Source organism: Struthio camelus, chromosome 14 (genome assembly GCF_040807025.1).
Source record: "Struthio camelus isolate bStrCam1 chromosome 14, bStrCam1.hap1, whole genome shotgun sequence".
Classification (NCBI taxonomy): Eukaryota; Metazoa; Chordata; class Aves; order Struthioniformes; family Struthionidae; genus Struthio; species Struthio camelus.
In genome coordinates, this window is record NC_090955.1 from 3,355,800 (window position 1) to 3,377,964 (window position 22,165).

A 22,165-nucleotide genomic window follows, 5' to 3' on the forward strand; every position below is an offset into this window, starting at 1 on the left:
TAAAAGTTTCAGAGCAGGCAAAACAGGTTAACACTGTCCTCCTTTCCTCAGCCTCTTTGCCTATGCCTTGTTTCTGGAGTAGTTTCTTCTCTTCTTCGCATTGCCTTTTTCAAGACTGATGGTATGAATGGTTTCCAAAGTTTTAACATAAATGATAAGTGCAGCAACAGAGAGCATTACAAATGTCTGTTCCCACGGTTAGAGCAATGCCTGTCCCTGTGGAGCTTCTATCTGGGGATACATTTATTAGTAATGCATGCTCTGTTGATAAGTGACAAATAAAAAGGAGGTGTGACAGTTTTCAAAGAAGGGAAAGAGCAATTTTAAGGTTAGTAATATGGGATGGTGAGTAGAAGCACACAAATACTTGATGCCAAATTATTAGAATTCTGTTCCACAGCACGCCTGGTAGAGCGGTACTGCTTGGGTGGAGAAAGCCTCCATACAGGAGGTCCTCTGATGATGTGAAAATGGCTGAAAATTGCTTTTCTCCTTTTGTGCTATTCTGCTTAGTTTTTCCAACTTTTTTCCTTCTCCTCATACGATGCAGCAGCTGGGGCTGTATAAGTAAGTGAGAATATGAGACTTGATTTCTGCAATAGATTAAGAGACAAAACCCTCAAACCATTCATCCTATACTATAGGCCATCAGCCATACCTCGAGCCAAAACATTTTCACTGTTTGCAGCCCATGAAGTGCCCATTGTTGCTTTAAAAATAAAAGAGGGTGAGGAAAAAAATGACCAAATGAGAATCCCTGCACTAATCATTTCTCTGCAGAGCTCAGAAGCGGTCTTAGCTCCACTGCAATCAGTAAAGTGCTTTCTGAAAACATGTCTACACTTCACTACCTACCATGTGGCATGAAAGGCTGAGATTGAGATGAAATTGGAATTGCCATCTCTTCTGTCAAATACTAAAATTTAGTTAGTTCTACTTGATCAAGCTGTGCAGCAGAACTAAAAGTTCTCTGGGCTATTGGAAAAAAAAGGCAGGAGAGGACAGAAAAAACTTTAGTAGTGCAAGCATTATGTGAAAAGATGTGAAAAAAATTCCCTGTCAAGACTTCAGCTTGCAGACACGCACTGCACAGGTGTACTTCCAAGAGGACTAATGGCAGGAGATGGTTAAGAGTTATTTGAACAACTGAACTTTAATAAATCCCCTCCTCTTTGGGAAGATGGACTTTTACAAATGGATTTAGAACTGAAGTATGTACAAAGAAAAATCTGTTTAACTTTTTTCATGTAATAATGACTAATACTTTCAAAAAAGGACACTGCTAGCAAGGGCTTTTACACAGAAACAGATGACAAGATACAAATAAAGAGGTCTAATTTTAAGCACACTAATCTGCAAATGCCGGCACACATCTGTTTTAATTGGTAAAACGTGCAGAGTTTTATGCATTAGTAGATCAAAGTGATATAAAAACTGCTGAATTTCTGTCACTGTTCAGTCAACACAGAACAAGCTACCTAACGCATAACATTTAATATAAAATAGCAGGATACATTGCACATTGCCTTGAGCGGATGTCGTTCTATTGGGGCAACATTATTGACTGGAGGAAAAAAACAGGAAATCATTTGTGTGGCAAAGAACAGAGGGATGAGCTGTCTTGGGAATAAAGGTTCAGGACTAGAAATTGGGAAGATTCAGTTCCCAGGTCATCCGGACCTCTTCAGTGACCCTAGACACGTTGTCAGGAGACAGGTCCTCTAAAAACATGAGCAAGTCTCCATTCGCATAGCTAAGCGCTTAGCTATCTAAAAAAGGCCAACACTAACTTCTTTCTTCCATAGGTTATGGGGAGAAATTAAGAGAAGTGACAAACATTACAGATGTGATGAGTGGCGAGTAAGACTCCTTCATCAGTTCTCCATGTACATCCATCACTTCTCCCAACGCTTGGAAGGCCAAAGCTTTCATTCTATAGGATTTTCCCACAAAGGCAGAGGCAAATGTCATGAGAACAGTGTGGATGTAATTCCTTTTGCAACGAAGAGCCAAGAGAAAATTAGCCGGGGAGGGGGGGCTAATTGCCAGGGGGAAGTGATGGAGAGCCCTCAAGACAAAGTGAAATGTTCACTTATCTTCCCAAAGAGGGAATGTCATGTAATTTATTTTGGGGAGGGATTTACAAACTTGGGTGCTCTCCATGTTTATGGGTGCGTTGCCAACCCTTACAGTGAAAGCTGCATACGTTCATACAATTGCTTTTTTTTTTTTAAATCTCTAAACTCACAATGAAAGACTGGGGATATTAGAAGATATTTGAAAATTGTAACTGCTAAAAATATTACCTAACCTGCCCTCAATATCAAATACATCTCGTTAAAGGGGCAGCTAAATGACTCAGTTCCCGTAACTTAAATAACTGTTTGGCATAAAAGTTTATTTTATTTTATTTTTGATTGGGAGAGAAATGTAAAAGGACAGTGACCTCCAAGTATTTCCCGAGCATATCTCCTATGGCATGAAACATATATTCAGAGCCCTGAAAAATACAAATGAGTGCTTTCTTTATTTTTTGGCAGGATTTTTTTGATTATCTTGCCAAATGAATTTAACTTGCCAAATCTGTAATCTGTACTGCAAAAAGCAAACAAGAACAGTTAACCTATATCTCCCTCCAAAGTCCCTCTCAAAAGAAACAATGTTTTCACCAGCAGCTTCAAATTAAATGTTGTTTTATGTTTTGAAATGCTTCTTTGTTTCTAAATATATCTAAATGCAATAACAAGGCTTAAAAATACAAAATGGAACAATCTACTTCAAACAACCTCAAGTAATTTTTTGTAGTTTTTTTTTTCCCTTTTGGCCCGCAACCCCCCCCAAATCAATTATTCATATGGCTCTTCTGAAAAGAGACAGCAGATGGTATTGATCTAACAGTGCTTTGAAAATGTAAAGCAATATAGCATTGTTTTTATGGCATCCAAATTAGAGGGCTCATCCTAAGAAATGCTGAGACACCACAACTAGTCTCATCAAAAAAGTCATGGAAACTTTTTGATGTTCCTCACATTCCCCAAACCGTTAGTGTGATGAGAATACCTAATAAGAGCTACCAGCCCCAGCGCTGCCCCGCGCCTGCAGCGGTGGCCTGCAGCGGCTGCGAGCACGACCCAGCTGGGCTGGCTTGCAACAGAAACAGCAAGGAGAATGTGCCGGCCACAGAGTGGCTCACGAGTAATTTTGAGACACTACATCCGTCGGTAAGCTTTCAGATACATAAATCTTATTTACAGTTCTCAACTGTCCTCTCCTATCTGCAACATCCTCAACGTGACCACTTAAATCTCCACTACAACTGCTCATCATGCTGCTATATATGCACTTTATACCATGTTGCCATACTAGTTTTTATTGTTGCTTCATTTTCTCCATGGGGTTTCACAGTTAGAATGGTCTACACAAGACCATCATTAGGCTTTTTAATAAAAAAGCAGTAGAAATAATGAGGGAAAACCCTACATGTGCAGGGTAATTATCTCAGGAAAATGCTAACGACTCAGGTAGGCTTCTACTACATTTCTGTTTTATACTTAGTACGTGCAAGTGAATGAATGGGGAAAGGAAGAAAAAAGAAATGAAATCTCCTAACAGATAAGGTCCTGTAAATACAGCAGGACAGGCTTCAGGGGCTCGGCAAGTGACGGGTCCAAGAGCAGAAGATGTGACAGAAGCAAATGCTTGATTTGCACGTATTCTGGTTTTTATTCCAGTGACTTCCTGAGCTCCAGATGAACATTTACATTCCAAATTTTCAGTGCTCAGCAAGCACTCCATCATACCAGGCGACCGCATCATTATGCTGCTTAACAAAATGTAACACCATGATGCACTGACCTGACAAAATGGCGACTCCCTGCTGAAAATGTGCTGCAAGAAATACACATTTCTTCTTCACCTGGGGGGAGCGAGCTGGAAAAAAGGCTAGGTTCATATGGTGAACCTCCAGCTGACATTAAAATAAGAATTGTGACAATACATGGAGATGCCCCAATTATTCTGTGCAAGCTGTGTTTAGTCCATTTTATTATGCTGAAAACACCTGTTAATCATGTGGACTCATTTTTAGGAGGAATTGCTAGTATCATTTAAATAGTGGAAAGCTCTTTATTTAGCATCATTAAGAAGAAAAAACCTCAACAACTACTGTACGTGGGCCAGCATAATTTCACTCTTAGCTGCCAGCCCTTTAAAAATGGGTATGTTCAAGTGGCAGAGCATCAGGGTGAACTACAGTTAAAGGGACAGAGGTGCGGACGGGAGCAGAGAAATACTTCTAGTTCTAGTACAGCCCAGGATCTTTACGACCAATGATAAAACAGCGGATAGGAAAAGACTCCCTTCTAATGCATTTCTTTGATTTTATGAGATTTGCTCAAGGCTGAGGAAACGTTGGAGCCAGTCCCCCCTGAGACCTTCGGGAGCGCAGGCCAGGCTGCGGCTACCGCTCAGCTGGCTCCGGGCCTTCCAGGCCCCTGCCGCTCTGCAAACGCCCTCAGCGCCAAAGCAGCAGCTATTCTCGGATTGAATAGCTTCCCTTCTTTTGAAAAGATGTGATTTTCAACGCAGAACAAAAACTAAAGTCACAAATTGAAAAACAATAGGTAAGCCATAACGCAGAAGTCTTTCCCAGACCGTTCTCAACTTCGGCGCTGGTCATTAAACGTCCCCAGGCACTTTTTGCAAGGATGATGGAGTTAGCTTTGCTTTTGTAATCAAATTCTAAAACAAGTAATTGCATTTCCTCTATCTTAATGCCACTTGCACTCTCAACTAGATATATTATTTTTCACTCCTAACCTGAATGTTTTTTTCCTCGTACACTGCAACATTAACTAGCTGCAACGTTACATCCCAGACGTGACATATCAGGGCCTGGGAAGGGAGGGATCTCTACAGCTCTAGTTTGCAAACACTGCCTAAGGACCCCTTGGGATGGGAGCTGCCAATGAAACACCATGGCTTTCCAACATGCAGCTACTTCCTCGTGATATCCGATATTCTCATACGAACGTCCAGCTGCCCCAAGTTGGAACAGGAGATAACTGTGGCCACTGTGCAGGAGCAATCAAACAGCTTCTGCTACACTGGGAGACCAACTGAAATGTAATTCACATGTCTGAAAAGCCTAACTTCGCAACTGCAAGTTTTAAAACTCACTCTTTCAAAGTATTTCTCGATTTGGGAGGAAAGAAAAGAAATGAGGAAGGAAAAGAAAATGGAAAAAAATTGCTTCTACAGAGAAGATTAGTTCCTGCAGAACAAGTGTTTCAATCTGAATTAACCGGAACTATTTTGCCTTTCCACTAAATGCTTTCTATGCAAAACAGAAAACAACGATGAGTGTACTCCAGCCCAGCTTGCTTACAAATTGCAATATTACCAATTTCGACTAATTGTGGATCTGGCTTGATATAATTAAGATCATTTTCTAGCTGGAACAGGGCAGATTATAGCTGGTGGTAGTGTAGACAGTCATCTCCCATCCAAATGATTCAAGGAAATAATTACCTTTCAGCTTCTGCCTTTCTGGGCACCAGAAAAGTGCTTATCTCACTGTCACCACAAGACACACTTTCCTATACTGAACTCAGCAAATGGAAATAATTTCAGCACCTTCCTGAATGTTTTTCTATCACCAACGAATACATTCACACTAAAACTTTTCCCTGAATTACTTGAGCAAATGTAACACGGTTTTTAAAGCTAAATTTGATCTCAGCAAATTTACCTGTGAAAACGCAAACAAGTTCCTCCGGGAACAAAGGCGGGAATTCCCCCTCCCTCCCACTGCTCATACAACACAAAATCACCCACCAGTCCTCCTGGAGGCTGTTACTGCTTCCAAGGCTTGTTAGAGCAACGCAGAAAGAATATGTGCTCATAGAAACAGAAGAAAGTTTTGTTAAGGAGATAAAGAAGAGATAAAGACAAACTTGCATGATTTCTGCCTCTTCTGTGCGTTGTCTCCCCATTTGCCGGGTCCTTCCGGGACTGGTGCAAGCGTGAACGATCCGTGAGGGCGGCAGGACAGCAGCGTGGGCCGAGAGGTCGAGCGGGCATGGGTGCTTTGCTCGGAGGGTGCGTGCGTGGAGCAGCGTACAACCAGTCCCTTTGGTGCGTATTTGGGTTTAGACACACCGCTGGCATGCAACAGCTATTGGGCCAAACTGATCAATACAGTTGTGCCAAGAGCGGGCCGGGCCTTGGTACTTCACGTTATTTTTTGTAACAAACAAAAATAAAATTCTCAAGGTTTTACGCATGCTCATATGTCACTTGAAACAGGGGCTACAACAGGGTCCAACTACACCTGCAGTCAAAATCTGCCCCGCAGCGCTTTGCTAGGTAACGTGGCCACAGGCAGAGGAACCTGCGCAGGGAGCGCGCCAAAGGGCCTCCACGAAGCAGCGGGATCCCGGGTTGAGCTGTGCTCGCCCTGCGGCTCACCCGCCTTTCCCCGTACTGCTCGGTCCCGGGCTGGCAGTGGCCCCAAGGGCCACAGCAGACCTGTGGACACACCGCATCCCCTATGCGGCGACGCAGACGAGTCGGCTGGTAAGTCTACCATGCTCTAAATTACTTAGCCTTAGATATGAGATAGTATCTTGCTATGCTAATATACAATTATGGTATGATACCACATTACTTCTTCAGATAAGGACTGAGGTATGTAAGTGGCTTTCTGCATTTAAAATTGTGACTCTCAGAAAGCTGGTTACTGTCACAGGATATTAGAATTGCAGAAAAATCTAGATTTTGCCCTTATTTGCAGGACTAACGTTGCTCAGGGTCTACACTTACAGATCTGGAGAGCAGCACAGTAACTCTGCCCTGACAAGGATGTTCCTAAGCTTTAGCTGGATGGATGTGCAACTTCTTTCATGCTTGAGCAGTGCTGCTGGGAGCGCTGGGGTTGGGAGGCACCATCCGAACAGGCCTCATGTGCCCGCTCCCCAGGCACCCCCTTCCTTCCAAACACAACAGCAGCGATGGCACTGAAAGCAGAAAACATTTCTATACGCAGGAGTTTTAACATTCACCCTTGAAGTGAGCAGCCTGGGTTCAACATGTCTTCCAGCCGGAGGAAGGGTATACAAACTCATTATCTGGCCTCTTCCGAGAACGCGACTAAGCACCCAGTTATCCCTGGCCTTTCTGCACTCCGTCCCTTGATACCAACTAACTTCGTAGGGCATAATTATTGTAATCACACTCAGTGAACCTGGGATGGGATGAGAGCGAGCCTGACTCTTCAGCCGAACGTTTAAGGCATTCCAGTGCAAAGGTCTGAGGATCATGGAGCATTTCTGCTCCCAATCACCCTTCCCGTATGCAAGAATGAAGCTGAAAATGATGCTTCACCCATAGCTCTATAGAGTCCAAATGAGCAGTGGCTGATCCACAGCGTGTCTTCAGCGGGTTTTAGTACCTAGCTTTGGCAGCTTCCTCATCAGTGGGCTGCAGCAAGAGCGGCGAGTCGGGGCTGGGGCAGCGAGCTCTGCTCACACACACCAGCAGGCACGCAACCAGGCCGACGGGTAGCGCTACAGCAGCCACTCAGGGAAGAGTTCGGCGCTGTGACTATGAGCAACTCTGTGAACTTGCTATCACAAACGAAGAACCACCTGCACATAATGAACATCAGAAATCTGAGATGTTATAATTCTCATGCTAACATCCTGACACGTTTGTCATGTAATTCCTTCTTTACAGTAGGAAACAGTAAGGTTTCTCATTGCCTGCCACGCAACTTAAAAGCCAGAATGCTCTTAGCACTACAAAAATATTTACTTTATTTGTGCGGCCAATAGAGAGTTCTCCCGAATGGGCTTTATCCTAATTGAAAAAAGCTTTTGGTGAAGTCTCCCTGAGAATATTTAATATTAAAAGCTCTCTTGATTTGTAAGGGGTAGCAGATCCCACAGGTCATTACACTTGCAGACCCAGGGGCCTTCCAACTCTTTTCTAATTCTGCTGCTTTTAAGTGGCAGCCTAGTTGGGGGCTGTGAAGCCCAGGGGCCAAGGGAGGCTGGCAGACTTGACAGGGTTTCCTGCCAGCTGGTCAGAAGTCAGCGGAAGGAGCTCTGCAAGCACTTGTCTCATCGTATTTGAGCAATAAAAGCAGAATAATAGCAAGTGGTTTGCTAGGCAATTTTCAAACTGATGAGCAAGGACTCAAAGGAAAGACAGATTTCAAAACATAGTTGCAGATTTCTTTAAAAGGGACAAATGATCTTAAAGGGTGACCATTTGTTTGTGATTTACTGAAATATCTCCTGATAAAATAGCTAGCCCAGACGGCTGGTTGTTCATCACCATGACTAGTGCCAACACGCTGAAGTTGTGTGACACACTTCATTGCTTGGCCACACAACGGCAATGCCTATAATTGAGTTATCAACACCAGGCACAACGGAAGAAGCGACGACTGACTTTTTACTTCTCCAGTGCTTGTTTTGGACAAAAGTAGCATTGCAACAACACATGCTTTTAACTAGTCAGTCATTCAAGATAGGCTTCACATATTTAAAATCTTTTTTTTTTTTTTAATTGAAAAGAACTGCTTTGCCTTTTCTAAATATTTATATCACCTTCTATAAAGTGAACTGCACTGAAGGAATTGCTACAGTATTTATTATAATCATCTATTTGTAAACTCCGATTTGAATCCATAATGGTTTTTCCTACCAGTTTTGTCTTTGCCATTGAGAAAATGCTGGCTTTTTTTACTACCGTTAATACAAATTCCTTGTCAACCTCCTTATCTCAACACTAGAATCAATGATGCTGGCTCTAGTGAGGGAATAGCATTTGATAGATATTACATGCTATCAAAAGAGAACGACTCACGCCAGGACACACAACGGTAGCAGCTATTGCAGTGTGCTCTCTCTCATGTCCTTGTTAGCTGCTACTTAACAGAAAGGAATATATTCAGAATCTAGAGAACACCAAATACATCAGTGTTAAAATTCAGCGTTTACATGAGTATGATATAGCACTTTGCTGTATTTAAAGCCTTATGACAACCTATCCAAAAAACAAATTTACCCCAGAGTAGAAGGTTGCAAATATCACTGATGTCAAGGAGGGCTGATTCTCTTTCTCTTCCATTTCCCCCTCCCCCAGGCTCTAAATTTGGTGCGCTGTGTCATTAACTCTCCATCACTTAGGCTAACGTAAGTGAGGAAACCTAGCTGTTGAAAACGCTCAGGGAATACAGAAGAGTGTGACACAAACATCTGAAAGCTTCTGTGTTGAACCAGTCAAGGTTTAGGTTGGCTAGATCTGAAACTTACAACCTTTGTTGAGCTCCAAGAGATGCTTGACGAGCCATTCGAGTGTCTGTAGCACATTCCCCAGATCCTATTTGCTCAAGCACACTGCCAGGCCTAAGCTGCAGTCTGGGTCAGCGATCAAGCAACGCTGGGAAACGCAATGCAAAGACATCTGAACAGCTCTGTGGCACTCACTCAGGTGTGGCGTGAGCAAGATCCTGCAGCTGCCAGTGAAGGCCATTTTCCCATAATCTTGTGGTGACATATATGCCATTTCCACTATTATAAATAGCCAATATAAAAAGTGACAGTGAGATTTTAAGAGGGGATCAATCATTTTATGATACAACTATAGTGTAGTCTACAAGAGTACATGCCAATAAAACTATTCTAAAAATGCAGAATTCTTCTCTCTGGCTGCTACTACAACTTTTCTGTTTCTCCCAAAACGTCACAAATCTTTCTGAAGCGTTAGAGATAACAGTGACTGTCAAGAAAAGAGAGGTTGAATCATTTTCTGAACACAGTCTGTATCTTTGGACATTCAATGAGCCTTGAGTTACAGTTAGTATCATTCTATATTATAATTCTAAGGGATTTAAATATGTCACCAGACACAAAAATGGTAGGGAAGAAGAATGGGAAATTATTTTAGAGACTCGAGGCAGCAGAGTTTCTCCATCATTCTATCTGGAGCTTCAGAAAAATAGGTCCAGATGGAAACACAACAAAGAACATAGTGATGAGCATCTTCAAGATCACTATGTAATCTGTTGGTACATTATTTCCTTCTATCTGATAACACTCTTTCTTGCTTCTGCCTCCCATAAAAAGAGTAAGAAGAATATGTACTACCATTCCAAAAATAAAACTTCATATGAGACCTGCACAATCAGTAACGGAATCCGAGTACTCAGGAGACAAACAAATAGTGACGAGGAGTATTTGAAAAATTAAAGTAATAAGGAGAATGATACACGAAAGCGGCTCCGTCAGCGACCTTTAACCTTTTGTAGAATACGTACATAGGTCATATACAGAAGGACTTCTAAGAGCTCCACAAGATTTTGGTCATATCTTCTATAACATAAAGGTTGTTGCTTTAGTTTGCACCATTTCATCTCCTAAATGCATACCTGTGTGCACTTGCAAACTCTTTCGCTGCACTTATATCCAACAGGGATCTACCAGTGTGTTTAGATCATCAACAGAACCACTCAGAACAAACTATTCTGTCAGGCTGGCACTATCGTAGTGTTCACCTTTAAAATGTGCCATTTTAAAACTTTCTGAAACAAATCCTGAGAACGAAAACCTTGCGTATTGCCCTGCATATGGAAAGCAAGAGAAGAAAATCAATTTACCTCCAGAATGCGGTGGTGGTCCGCACAGCAGCACCATTCCCTGACCTTGGCGGACCGACACTGTACTTCTTGTCCTTGTTTTGAAGTTTTCAAGATCTGCCAAGAAAGAAAGATTGCATTTAAAGCCAATTGTTTTTTCTTAATGAGAAGGATTGGATGCTCATTAGGATTTTGCTGTCAGAGAGATACAAAACGAACATCAATCTGGAAGAGACGTTTGTGGAAATCTGCTTGGACTGCAAGGAGGAGCAGGATGCTGCCTATGGCAGCAAATTCTCAGGAGCATCAACAGGTTCAGTAAATGCCTTTGCAGGCTAGAAGGCTGGTACGGGTGGGAGGTTGTCAATTTAGGCAGGGCATAAGAGACCCACAGAGAAAACTCCAACAACATGTAACGTCCGTATAGTTTTATTTTATAGCTTTATGAAGAATTATTGCCTTAAAAAATTACTACACTCCATTCTGTTAGAACCCCTATCCGTTTCCCTTTACGCAACTTGTTACCAAAGCCCCATGCAACCTGCTGGAAGAAACCCTTCCCTTCCTGTAAGGAAGTCTCTTGGTAGTACCCACGTTAGCCACACAGTGTTTTAATTAAACTACCTTCTTCCTTCCTCTTTCCTCCTTTTCCTCTCCTTCAGGGGCCATGCACTTGAAAGCGCAGCTCCCTCGCTCCCTCCTTGCATGCCGAATTCAAGAAACTTGCTGTTGACTGCTGCAATCACCCTGTGCCCCAAGCCGTGGCACTGAGCAGCAGCATCAGTCGCCAGAGTGGCTCTGCGAGCAGCATTAATGCCCTGCATCACCTTGGCAGCCCTTTAACAGTACCTTGCATTACAATTTTCATTTTTTTTGCTTTCAGTATAGCTGAGCCATCATTTGGCAATTGCAAACCTGTTGTTCAGTGCAGTTGGAAACCAGAGAAAACACACAGGCGGTAAGTATTTAACAGTAGGAACCACTAGGAACGCCATTATAATGTTACGAGGGTGAAACATTAAGCCTTGATTTTTGTCCCCTCTTGAAAATGGTTTTCTGGAAGCACTGGTTGTGCATATAGCACTTCAAAAAAGTCAGAAGCCACAGCTTCGTTCTAGCCAGACTACTCCCTCATCAGGACTGAACCTGCAAGCGGTCTGTGATCCTGCCGCATGTGTCTACGTGTGCACAAGCCCCCTTACACTGCTAATGCGGGACCCAACCCATGGGGACAATTTACCGCCCTGAGGCCACATTCCTTCTTACTCTCCTTGCAGGGAGATCTTCCCCGTACACTGTAGCAAATAACCTCTGAAAATAGACAAATCACTTTGAAACAGCTGGGTGATCAAACATATCAGCTGTTACTGCAATGACAGGACTCAGAAGCCTTACTCATGGACCCATCATGCTACGGCCAAATTCAGGACAAAATCCAAGCAAAAGGCAGTCTAAAGCAAAAATGATGAGCAATAATTTGTTATAATACTAGTAATAGTCCAGCACAGTTCTGCTGTACCTGTATGCTCTAACTTTTGTTATTCTGGCATCTCATTATTCTATTATTTCAGCTTTTTCATTTGCATTTTAGTGGATAAATAGCGTGGCCTGAAGGAGATACAAAAAGCCTGCTGCACCACAGTGAATTATTTGTGAAAACAAAAATAGCCCAAAACAGCCACCCAGCCATCCTCTCTCTTTTACTCAAGTCTACGGACAGAAGCAACGCTGACCACATCAAGGTTACGCTGCAGTTCGCATTTGGTGCTAACTCTTTTACACAGTCAACCCCTTTGGGCAAAATGAGGTCATGCAAAAGGTTCAGAACTACATCCGAGTTTAAAACTGGTCCAAATTTAATCCAGGTATCAATTTGGCAGCCGGTTCACAAGTGTGAACGGTTTGCTTGGACTCTCTGTAAGCATAGCAATATATAATCAGCAGATTCTCTGGAAGATTCAAGACTGTGTATAGCAAGAATAAGGCAATTTATGATACAGCACACAGATAAGGGAGACAATAAAGCATAGAGTTTTCTAGCCTGAAAGTCATAGTCTGAGCCTATTAGGTAATACTGAATAGGGTGATTTTCTTTGTCCTTCTTTATCTGGCCTAGAAAAGAAATAAAAACAAAACAAAACTGATTATCAGTGAAAACAAAACGGATTTAACTTTTCTCTACCGAGTTATATAAAAAAGGTAGAGTCATGCTTCTCAGTAACTGCTACTGCACTTTGCTCGCCACCTGCCAGTCCTAGAGACATAAATAAGAGTTTTGGTTGCCCACAGATACCAGATTGAATCCCAGCCTTACTGAGAACTGTCGCCTAAGGAATAACGGCCGAAAACCAAAATGAGGCCTGGAGAAATAAATGCGGTATCAGGAAACATTTCTGGCAGCAAAGATAGTTTAACTACGCAACCAACTGTCCGGGGAGGGGTATGTAATGAATATCGACCACAGAACTGGGAAAAACGGCCCAGAACGTAGTCGGAGAGCCTCGATGCAAGGCTCCCAAGGGCAGCTTGCACCATCCAAGCAGTCGGTGATCCCCGATTTCGCCAGGCACTCACACGGGCCCGGGCGCACCCCCAGGCGGGCGCTCGGGAGGTCCTTCCCGCGCTGCGCCTTGAGCCCGGCACGCGCATTCAACCACCCGCAGTGTTGCCCTGCAGGCGCTTCTCTGTAGTCCTTACCCTTCAGGCCCCAAACCGATTTTTAGCCCTGACTCCTGGCTAGCAGGATTGGAGCGCAGAGGAGGCAAGTATTTTCCCGGTCAATTATAAGAGGAAATTCTAGATATAGCAAAGAGTACTGTTTTCAAAAGAAAGTTTTTAGAGCTGTTCTGTCTCACTGTTTTCTCATATTTCCCCCCAATGAAGGATGCTTTACTTACAGGGCTATGTTCCATAATACACTGGAAACCCTGATTATGGAGAAGAGTGTAATAAACTATTAGAAACAGGAAGAGAATATAGGAACTTTAAAAAAATACACTAATTGTCATGAGTACAGCCCAGGATTTTTAAATAGTTTAACTCATTCTTGACTAATAATGTCTTTAGATACGTCCCGGCTGGTTCAATCCATACTTACGTGGGAGAGAACGTTACCATAGAAATAGTCACTATAAAGCTAAGAAGATAATTTGAATGCATGAAGTTAGCTGAGATGTATAAGTGGCAATTACATATATTTGTATTATAATGCATAACAGTGTTGTCTTAAAATATAAATGTAATAACAATGTTTTTGCTTCTACTGACATCAGTCATCATTAAATCTTGCTTGAAGTAATAACGTTAGAGTCCCTAAATGAATGTGATTTCCAATAAATGAAAGAGTAAAGTAAAAGCAAAACGAGTCCCAATCATTAAGGCAGATGCTTTATATACATACATACATGTATTAGAAAGAAAATCTCAGAAGTATTTATAAGTCTCAAATAACATATAATGATTCTTTTTACCCTTTTTACCTTTAGTCTGCTATTTATCTCTCCCTCCATCATTAGAAAATTAACAAATGCTTTATGCAACGTACGTCTACAAACCCACACAAAATGTTTTAGAGATTGTACAGAATTCAGAAAAGAAAAGAAAAATCCTATGCAGGTTTAACACGAAAGAAAAGTTCTATCGATTAGGAGTCTGCATGTTTAAGCTTACTCATGCAGTGCTCCAGGGAATTTCTCTGTTAATCAAAGGGGAGGGAATGGGAAAGGCCCTTCATTACTTCTCATAATAAATGGGCCCCTGCTCAGTGACCCAGCAGCTCGAGATATATTTGTTGGAAAGTACACAATAGTTTAAATGCAAATCTAGTCCTCTTAACTTTACTGCAAGGAAGAAATAACTCCAATTTGTTGACAAAACAGACAGCCATATATGCATGACGAGAAAAGGACTGCTACCAGGAGAAGTCGTCTGGGGTGAACAACTAGGAATTGAGGGAAGAATGGTCAAAATAAACTTTGGGTAGCGAATGAAGCCAAACATTCATCGTTACCACTCTCAGTGCAAGCTACTGAGTTTTGTAAATCAGTCGTCCGTTCTGGAAAGTCTCACGCAAGTGCTGAAAATCTGGTTCCAACTAAACTAATAAGATTAAGATAACTATAAAAAAGGCTAATGTCTCATCAAAGTGATTTGACCAATTACTCTGATCTTTCTTGAAATCTACATTTTAAATTTATTTGTGCAATACCTAAATACCCATGTGAATTAACAACGCTATCATTAAGTTTTAAAGAGTTTTATTAGTAGGAAACTTCATTCAAGAACTATCTTGCTATGCAATCTTCCTTGAGAACAAAAGCAATGTTGTTGAATGGTTACAAAGCATACAGATTAGCGATGTGTTGATTCAAGAGGTTCTCTTCTGCTTTGAGATGCTGTGCAAAATGGCTAAGAGCATTTCCTAGAAACTTCTCCTCAAATGGGTGCAAAATACCCGGGAGAAATTTGGCACTGCTGAATAGTGGTACATGGAGGTAAGACCACTTGCTAAACAAAAGTTAAAACTTCCAAGCAGGAAGCTTTAATGCAAAAGTGGCACTAGCATTTCTTTCTCATTTCTGTGATCTTCAGCCAAAGCAAATGCAGCTGTCTAGTACCTTTACACCCTGCCTGAAGAGCAGGTGAGAAATTATTCTCCGTACTTGCAACAATGAAGACCAATGGGATAGCATAGAAACGAAGGTAACCCTTGCAGCTGAACAGTGACTCGGAATTGCAGTGCAAAGCGTTTCGTTGTGTACCTCTCCCCTTTGAGGTCTTCTTGTCCTTACATTCCAGTTTGACTTGTCCACAGGCCGCAAGATGCCGGCTAACGTAAGAGGATTTTAGTTTTTATTTGACAATTTAAAACAAACAAACAAACAAACAAACCCAAATCCCCCAACAGAAGTCTTATTAAGGCAGCAAGTTCGCTTGTACCTTGACACAATTTACTGTTTTGGAGGAGCACATGAAGGAGGAGTATCGTGCTGCCACGTTTCCCTTGCTACCAACTCTCTTTGCACTGGAAACAGCACCTCAACAGGGCTAGGTGACTCTGGACATTTGTCTGAGATTTCCAAGTGGCTGGTGGCTGGACCTGGCGCTGTGCCCTAGCAGATAACCCCCAGGACACAGCACGATGGGCCTGTTAAGTAGGTGTTAAGGAGCTGCTGTCTGCTTGCTCAGTGCATCTGCTGTGCTGCTGCCCAAACCTGGGTAGCACAGAAATAAAACAATTTCTAAGACAGAAATACGTCCATTTTTATTCTAAAAGCCATAAGACTCAAGAATAAAGCCTTTTCTTAGCAAACTCTGGTTAAAACTTTTAAAATAATGCATGCGCTTACCTGAAATGCACCAGAAAATTCAATCTCTTGCCATTACAGAATTTGAGAGTGGGTGTTTGTTTTGTTTGTTTGTTTTTTAATAAAAGAAAAACAGAACCTAGGGCCCAATAATAAGTATAAAAAGAAAATGTCGCCTTATTGCAATAGCTTCTCTGCCATACAACTCATCCAGACTTTTATAAGCAAACCTATCACTGGCTGACTTTACTTTTAAAGAACAACTGGGATTCATCACAATCACTGTGGAAGATAAGGGTACTTACCACCTCATCAGACACACTGTAGGGATTTACCTGTTTTGCCTTACATATAAACAGCTTTTACAGGGCTTTTTTTTGCATTAAGACACGTGCATTTAATTCAAGCCTAGATTTTATGTATACCTGATTCCATTTTCTTATTGTTCTTAGGGATCACAAGCAATCCTAAGCCCCAGTCTCTGCTGGGTGGTTGCTAATACGATTAAAGACTGCCAGGGCTGATTTTAATTACTCCTCCGTCCGTCCCCAGCACGGTGTTAAGCGCAGTAAAGGTACACGCCATGTGCACTGAGCCTTTCCACGAGGCAAGAGGAAGATGTGGATGAGCTGCCTCATCGTGCTAAAAGGAGCTCCGCTGACATTTTCTTCCGTTTTCCTCCTGTCATTTGTTCAGACACCATCACTGTTCTGTTCAATTTGGTTTACCCTTTTCTTTTCTCGTGTCCTTTCACTCTTGCTACCCATGTTTTCCTCACTGTGTCCTATTTTACCTCTTAATTTGTTTCCTCCCCCTTTGTGTTATTTTCTTGCATGCCTCCCGGCCCATCTATCACCACTCTTCTTTTCAATGACTTTTTCTTCCCAGTGGTTTCTTTCCTACTTGGTCTCACTTTCTTCTCCCTTCCCCCCAAAGTCTTGTCGTTCTGTGCTCTGCAGGAGCATGGCTTACTCTTTGCCCTTGCACAGTACCTCCCAGCACCCTCTGCTACGGCATGGAGATTGGTAGCCAAGAAAAAAAAGGTTTCAGTCATTCAGCAGCACAAGAAGCCTCCCTCTCTCCTCAGATGCATCACTCGAGTTCCCATGACCAGGAGTGACCAACAAATACTAACGACCCTCAATAATTGAAGGAAGAGAACTGAGAATACAAAAACAAGTGTCCAAAATGCAGACTGCACTAGTACAGTAGTACCTAGTACAGTACCTACCTAGTAGGTAGGTTCTTGCAATAGGCAAATTTAAAGCAAAAAGGGTGTGAAGAAAACTTAGCTACTTATGAAAATGTTATTAAGGCATAAACAAAAATTGCTGAAAGCAGAGAAGGATGTAAGGTAGAGTAAAGGGGTGGAATCAACTGAGCTTAACAACAAGGAGTGATGAACCAGGATTACGCAGGCCTCCTGGGGGTCTGCTACCATTTCCCATTTTCACTAACAACCCGAAAAGCAGAGTACAGCATGCTTCGTGGACTTCCACACCAGGAGGAAGTACTGCAAGGATGGCAGAAAGCAGAGTTAGAACCCAAAGCTGTCTCAAAGGCAGACCGACGTCCAAGACAGCGTTTACTGACGCAAGAAGCGCAGGTTACTGCACGTGGGCAAACCCGGCCGCTGGCCAGGCAGTAACTGCGCCGAAGCAGCGCGCAGCTGCTATAGGGGATCTCAGACAGAACATGAATCACTTATACCCTGCACCTAAAGAAAGAGTGATCTTTCTTCTAAGTATTAGAGGGGCCTCAGCTTGAGGCCCGTTTTCCCTGGCTTCAGCCCATCAGTTAAGGAAAAGCAGGGACCAACTAGAGAGAAGCCAGTGAACGGTAGCCAGAATAATCTCAAATGCAGAATGCATGGCTTACAAGAAACAGTGAACAAATTGGGGTTATTTAGTTTAGAGAAAAGATTTAGGGAAGATATGATAACTGCGTAAAACAATGCATAAAAGTTTGCTGCAAAGAGAAAGGGAAAAATATATTCTCCGCGCGGATGAAATGGGGCTTAATTTGCAACGAGGGAGATTCAGGTCACACACGAGGAACGTTTTTATGTAACTGTGGAGAGTTAAAGCACAAAATTAAGAGTTGTCACCACTGCCATCACAGATAGGTTTAGAGAGAGCTGTCAAGAATACCAAAAGTGCTGCTATCTTGCCTGGAGGCTAGACCAAATATCTTATTGCCATATTCAGCTTTATTTTCTATGATGCTCCAGCATTTATTGACAGACTGGTAGTGGCTGTTTGCTAAGATAACATTAAAACCCTGTGTGGCATGTGGTCGTAAGTCTGACACCACCCAAAACAAAAATGGAAGGGTCTAGCATTTTTCTTTATATTTTATCGTAAAAGGACTTGGATAATTTACTATATTTAAATTGCAAAAGCTGTCATGCACGAAATGGTAGTGCTCCCCATGTATTATCAAAACAACTTTCCAGGCTGAAGAACCAAAATCATGCGAAATGACTGAAACAAATAAAATATTAAACATCATGCAAATATATAGATACGATTAACAACATCGTAGTACTTGTATGAGGCTGGCAGTGACGTATCATACAATTATTTGGTCTTCATTTACCACGGTAGCATTATAACTTAATCGGCTACCAAGCATTACATTGAGAAATAAGTTATATATCAAGATCACAAAGGATTATATGAGTTTTCTACCAGGAACCGGCCTCCACATTGTATGATATAAACATCCAGTGAATTCTTAATAATATTCATTACCAAACGTATTTGCAGAGGAGAGGGAGTAAAGGAGCAGTGGGGCAATTTTCCCCCGCGTACAGTGTCGATGAGATCACTACCTCCTAATAGGCCCATACTTTGGGCGGCGGGGGGAGGATAAAAAAATTGAAGAACTACTGAGTATAAAAAGAGAAGAAAACATTTTAAGATCAGGGGGAGGGGAGGCTGGCAGTGAAAACGTCCTGGTGTATGTGCAGAAATACCTCCACGAGGAAACAGCACCATCTGTTAAAGTGCTTGTTAACCTAGTCGGGGAGGAGGGAACAAAAACTAGCAGTAAGAAGCTAAAGTCACAGAAACGGAGATGAGACATGAGACTTACTGCAAGCGATGATGATCAGCTACTGGAATGAACTGCAAGGGAAAGCAGGAGGGTCGCCATCCCTGATGCTTGCCCATCAGGACGACCTTCCCAGAAGACATGCAAGCGCAAGCTCTCGCACTTCCGTAGCTGGGCTCAATGAGGGATACACTGGGGAAAATATGGCCAGTGACAAACAGGAGGCCAGATTACAGTGTTGCGTCCATCTAGCCTCGAGGTGCGTGAAACGCGGTGAAAGAGGAGGAGGTTTTGAAGACAGTGTGAAATTCTCGCAGTCCGATGCCCACCACCACACCTGAGAGTCCCAGAGGTTCGTCCACTGGGACTTGGCAAGACAGTACATGAGAAAACTGCAAATAATCACATTATGATTAATTATTGTACAGTTCCCCACAGGGTACTAAACACTTTATAATAGAAATAAAAGACGGGGGCATTTTAAGAGTTTACAGTTACACGTTCGACATAATGCAGTGAGGATTAATAAACAGAAGGGAGAGAACAAGATGAGGCAAAACAATGACTGGAAGCGATAAGACGGTAAGTTCATTAAGTTTCAGCATGCAGGCACCTCTGTGGCTTAATTAAAAATTTTTAGGGTGGGAATTGCTTCAGTTACAGCAATCCACCCCAGCACAGACCAAAAAAGGAAGGAGCTTCAATTTCAATAAGAATATTTATAAAGGGAACAAACAAAACAAGACCAGAACTGAGGACTGCCTCAACGATGAGAAGCTTCTTGCTGGGCCAGTATCCCTGCATGTGCTCACAGGGGAAGGATGTCCATTCAACTCCCGTATTTCTGTGGCAACAGATGAGCATTAAGAAATACTGTTTCTACTCACAGGACCCAAAGGAAGTCGCACAGTGTAGCAGATGCAAGAAGGATGCAAACACACCCTAACTAACTAAGGCAGCATAAATCTGCATGAAAAAGTCTAGGTCACTCGCATGAGCAAAAAGTGTAATTTATGCTCAAAAATACATAATTTTGTTCAAAAACTAATCATTTAAATGGCAGCAAAATACTGATGGCCAGTGATGACTCCCTCTTCATACACTCATATAGATACAAAACCATTTCAGGGCTGCACATTTTTACTAAATGGTAATTTTTAAATGAAATAAAAGGAAAGAGTAATTAAAGGTTACTGTAGACAATAAAAATATGATGCTATCATTAAAATATAGGGAATGAAGAAAGACAACTCAAGTAGGTACATAAAATCTACATAAATTGTTCTGTATGTTAATTTGTATGGCCCTTGAGCTGCAAGAATGGTGCAGTCTTGTTTCATAATTTGTGATTATTAATGCTTGAAAAAGAAAAAAGAAGAGATGCATCAATGAATACCTCAAACCAGGCTTTTGTTTTAAAGCTGTGATTTCAAAAAAATTAAGATCAGATATAGTTGCATGATTGTTTGGAAAAAATGCATCTGCATGGGAGTTTTTGCCCTATTTAATTAAAATGTTCTTTCTCTCTGTTTAGCAAGTAATTGTCAAATTGATTAAGACAAATTACTGAGGAAGAAAATAGTAACGATTCAACAATTCTGGTGGTCAATATCCTTCCTAAACTTATTGGGAGCACACGGTACTATACAAAGGACTCCACTGAAAATCAAAAAAAACCCCAAAATACTTTGCAAGCTACAGTAACTCTAGTATCCCATAAGGAAGGGATTCATCGTGTTTTCAGTGGAAAGAGGAGGCTGTCTGTCACAGGGAGGCCTAACAGAAACGCGGGCAGGTCCTCACCATCAACGCTCTGACTCAGAACTTGACTCAGTGAGCAAGGATGCTCTTCAGACTTGATCTTCTCTCCAGCACCAGTACGAAATCAGACTTCACGGACCCATGTGCACATCAAGCTATATGCATTTAATCTCTGAAAAAATATGTTGATTTGTGCCACTGACTCTGTACCAACAACTGTGTGACCTTGGGAAAGTCATTTAAATTTTCTCTGTTGAAGACTGCACATCCCTAAGGATGAGTATTTACACCACGTATCTCAAAAGAGACTGAATTAGCTAACATCTGCACAAAAATCTGACATCGAATGGTGAAAGGCGCTGGATGAGCGCAACGCGTTACTAGCATGTGCACACTAGGACCTGTCCTTTAATATAAACTCGAATTGCATTACTAGTTTTTTCTGTGACCTTCATAAAACCTCTGCCTTAGCACTTCGTAATTAACCTTATGCAGGTACAAGACAGTGATGCCAGTCTGATACAGACGCTTATTCCTCAAAAATATTCAAGTGGCCAGAACTTGCCAGCAGCAGCTGTCGCCATACCTAACCCCGGCACCTTTTCATTTTGTGTAGGGTATTACACAACACCTCCTTCCAAAACTTCAAACATGGTTTAATATAATCTTAAAAAACGTGAAATGATCCAAAGCCTCTTAAGACTTGGTAGTTTGTCCCAGTAAACGGCATATGGAAATTTTAATCAGAAACATATGGCTTTTCATAGTTACAATTATCCAACTTCGGCTAGAGTAATTAAAAATTTCCCTAAGTTTTAAGCACAAAAATCAGTCTTTATAGCAAGGAAGATTCAATTATAAGCAAAACAGAATTACAGTCTTTTACACTTTATTAGGGCCTACTTTGGTTTGCTCTTTATTTATGAAATTAAAGTAACAGGAAATTTGGAAGTCTTTTTGAATCACTAGGTAAGTCTTGCAAATCTAAGTTTGCTCATTCAAAGCAAGATTTCACAGGTTAAATCAAAACATCAGCAAGAAAACAAGCCTCACTTCCCTGCATGTTCCTGGGCACCAAGGGTAGCACAGAGTAGCGCAATATTTGACCTCTGTTGTTAGTATTTATAACCATTCTCATTTATAGCTCCACTGATTGCTGTATTTTTAAGATCTCTACTCAAGCAGAATGTTTACAGCATTTGTGTACAAGGCCCACTTGCTTCCTGTTACTGGCTACAATGTGGAAATAATTCAGCTGCTGAACTCGGTGCGCCCTGGAAACAAGACTGAAACAATGAGACTTCCCTTAGGAGGCTGCAAGTCCCAGGTCATTGGTGATTTGACACAGGAAGTTCTATTTTTTATGAAGGCTAAGCTCTGTTTCGCCTGCCTTTGCTTGCCA

At 41.9% G+C, this 22,165-nt stretch overlaps 1 protein-coding gene across 4 annotated transcripts in view; it reads right to left on the bottom strand.

The window, feature by feature from the left end:
• Window positions 1–22,165, bottom strand: part of LOC104153249 (contactin-4) — a 382,470-nt gene that overhangs the window by 106,305 nt on the left and 254,000 nt on the right. For all 4 annotated transcript variants that reach the window (XM_068907166.1, XM_068907164.1, XM_009689042.2 and 1 more), the window contains one exon: window positions 10,664–10,759. In XM_068907166.1, coding sequence (XP_068763267.1) covers window positions 10,664–10,759 — 96 coding nt within the window. The remainder of the gene's footprint in view (window positions 1–10,663; window positions 10,760–22,165) is intronic.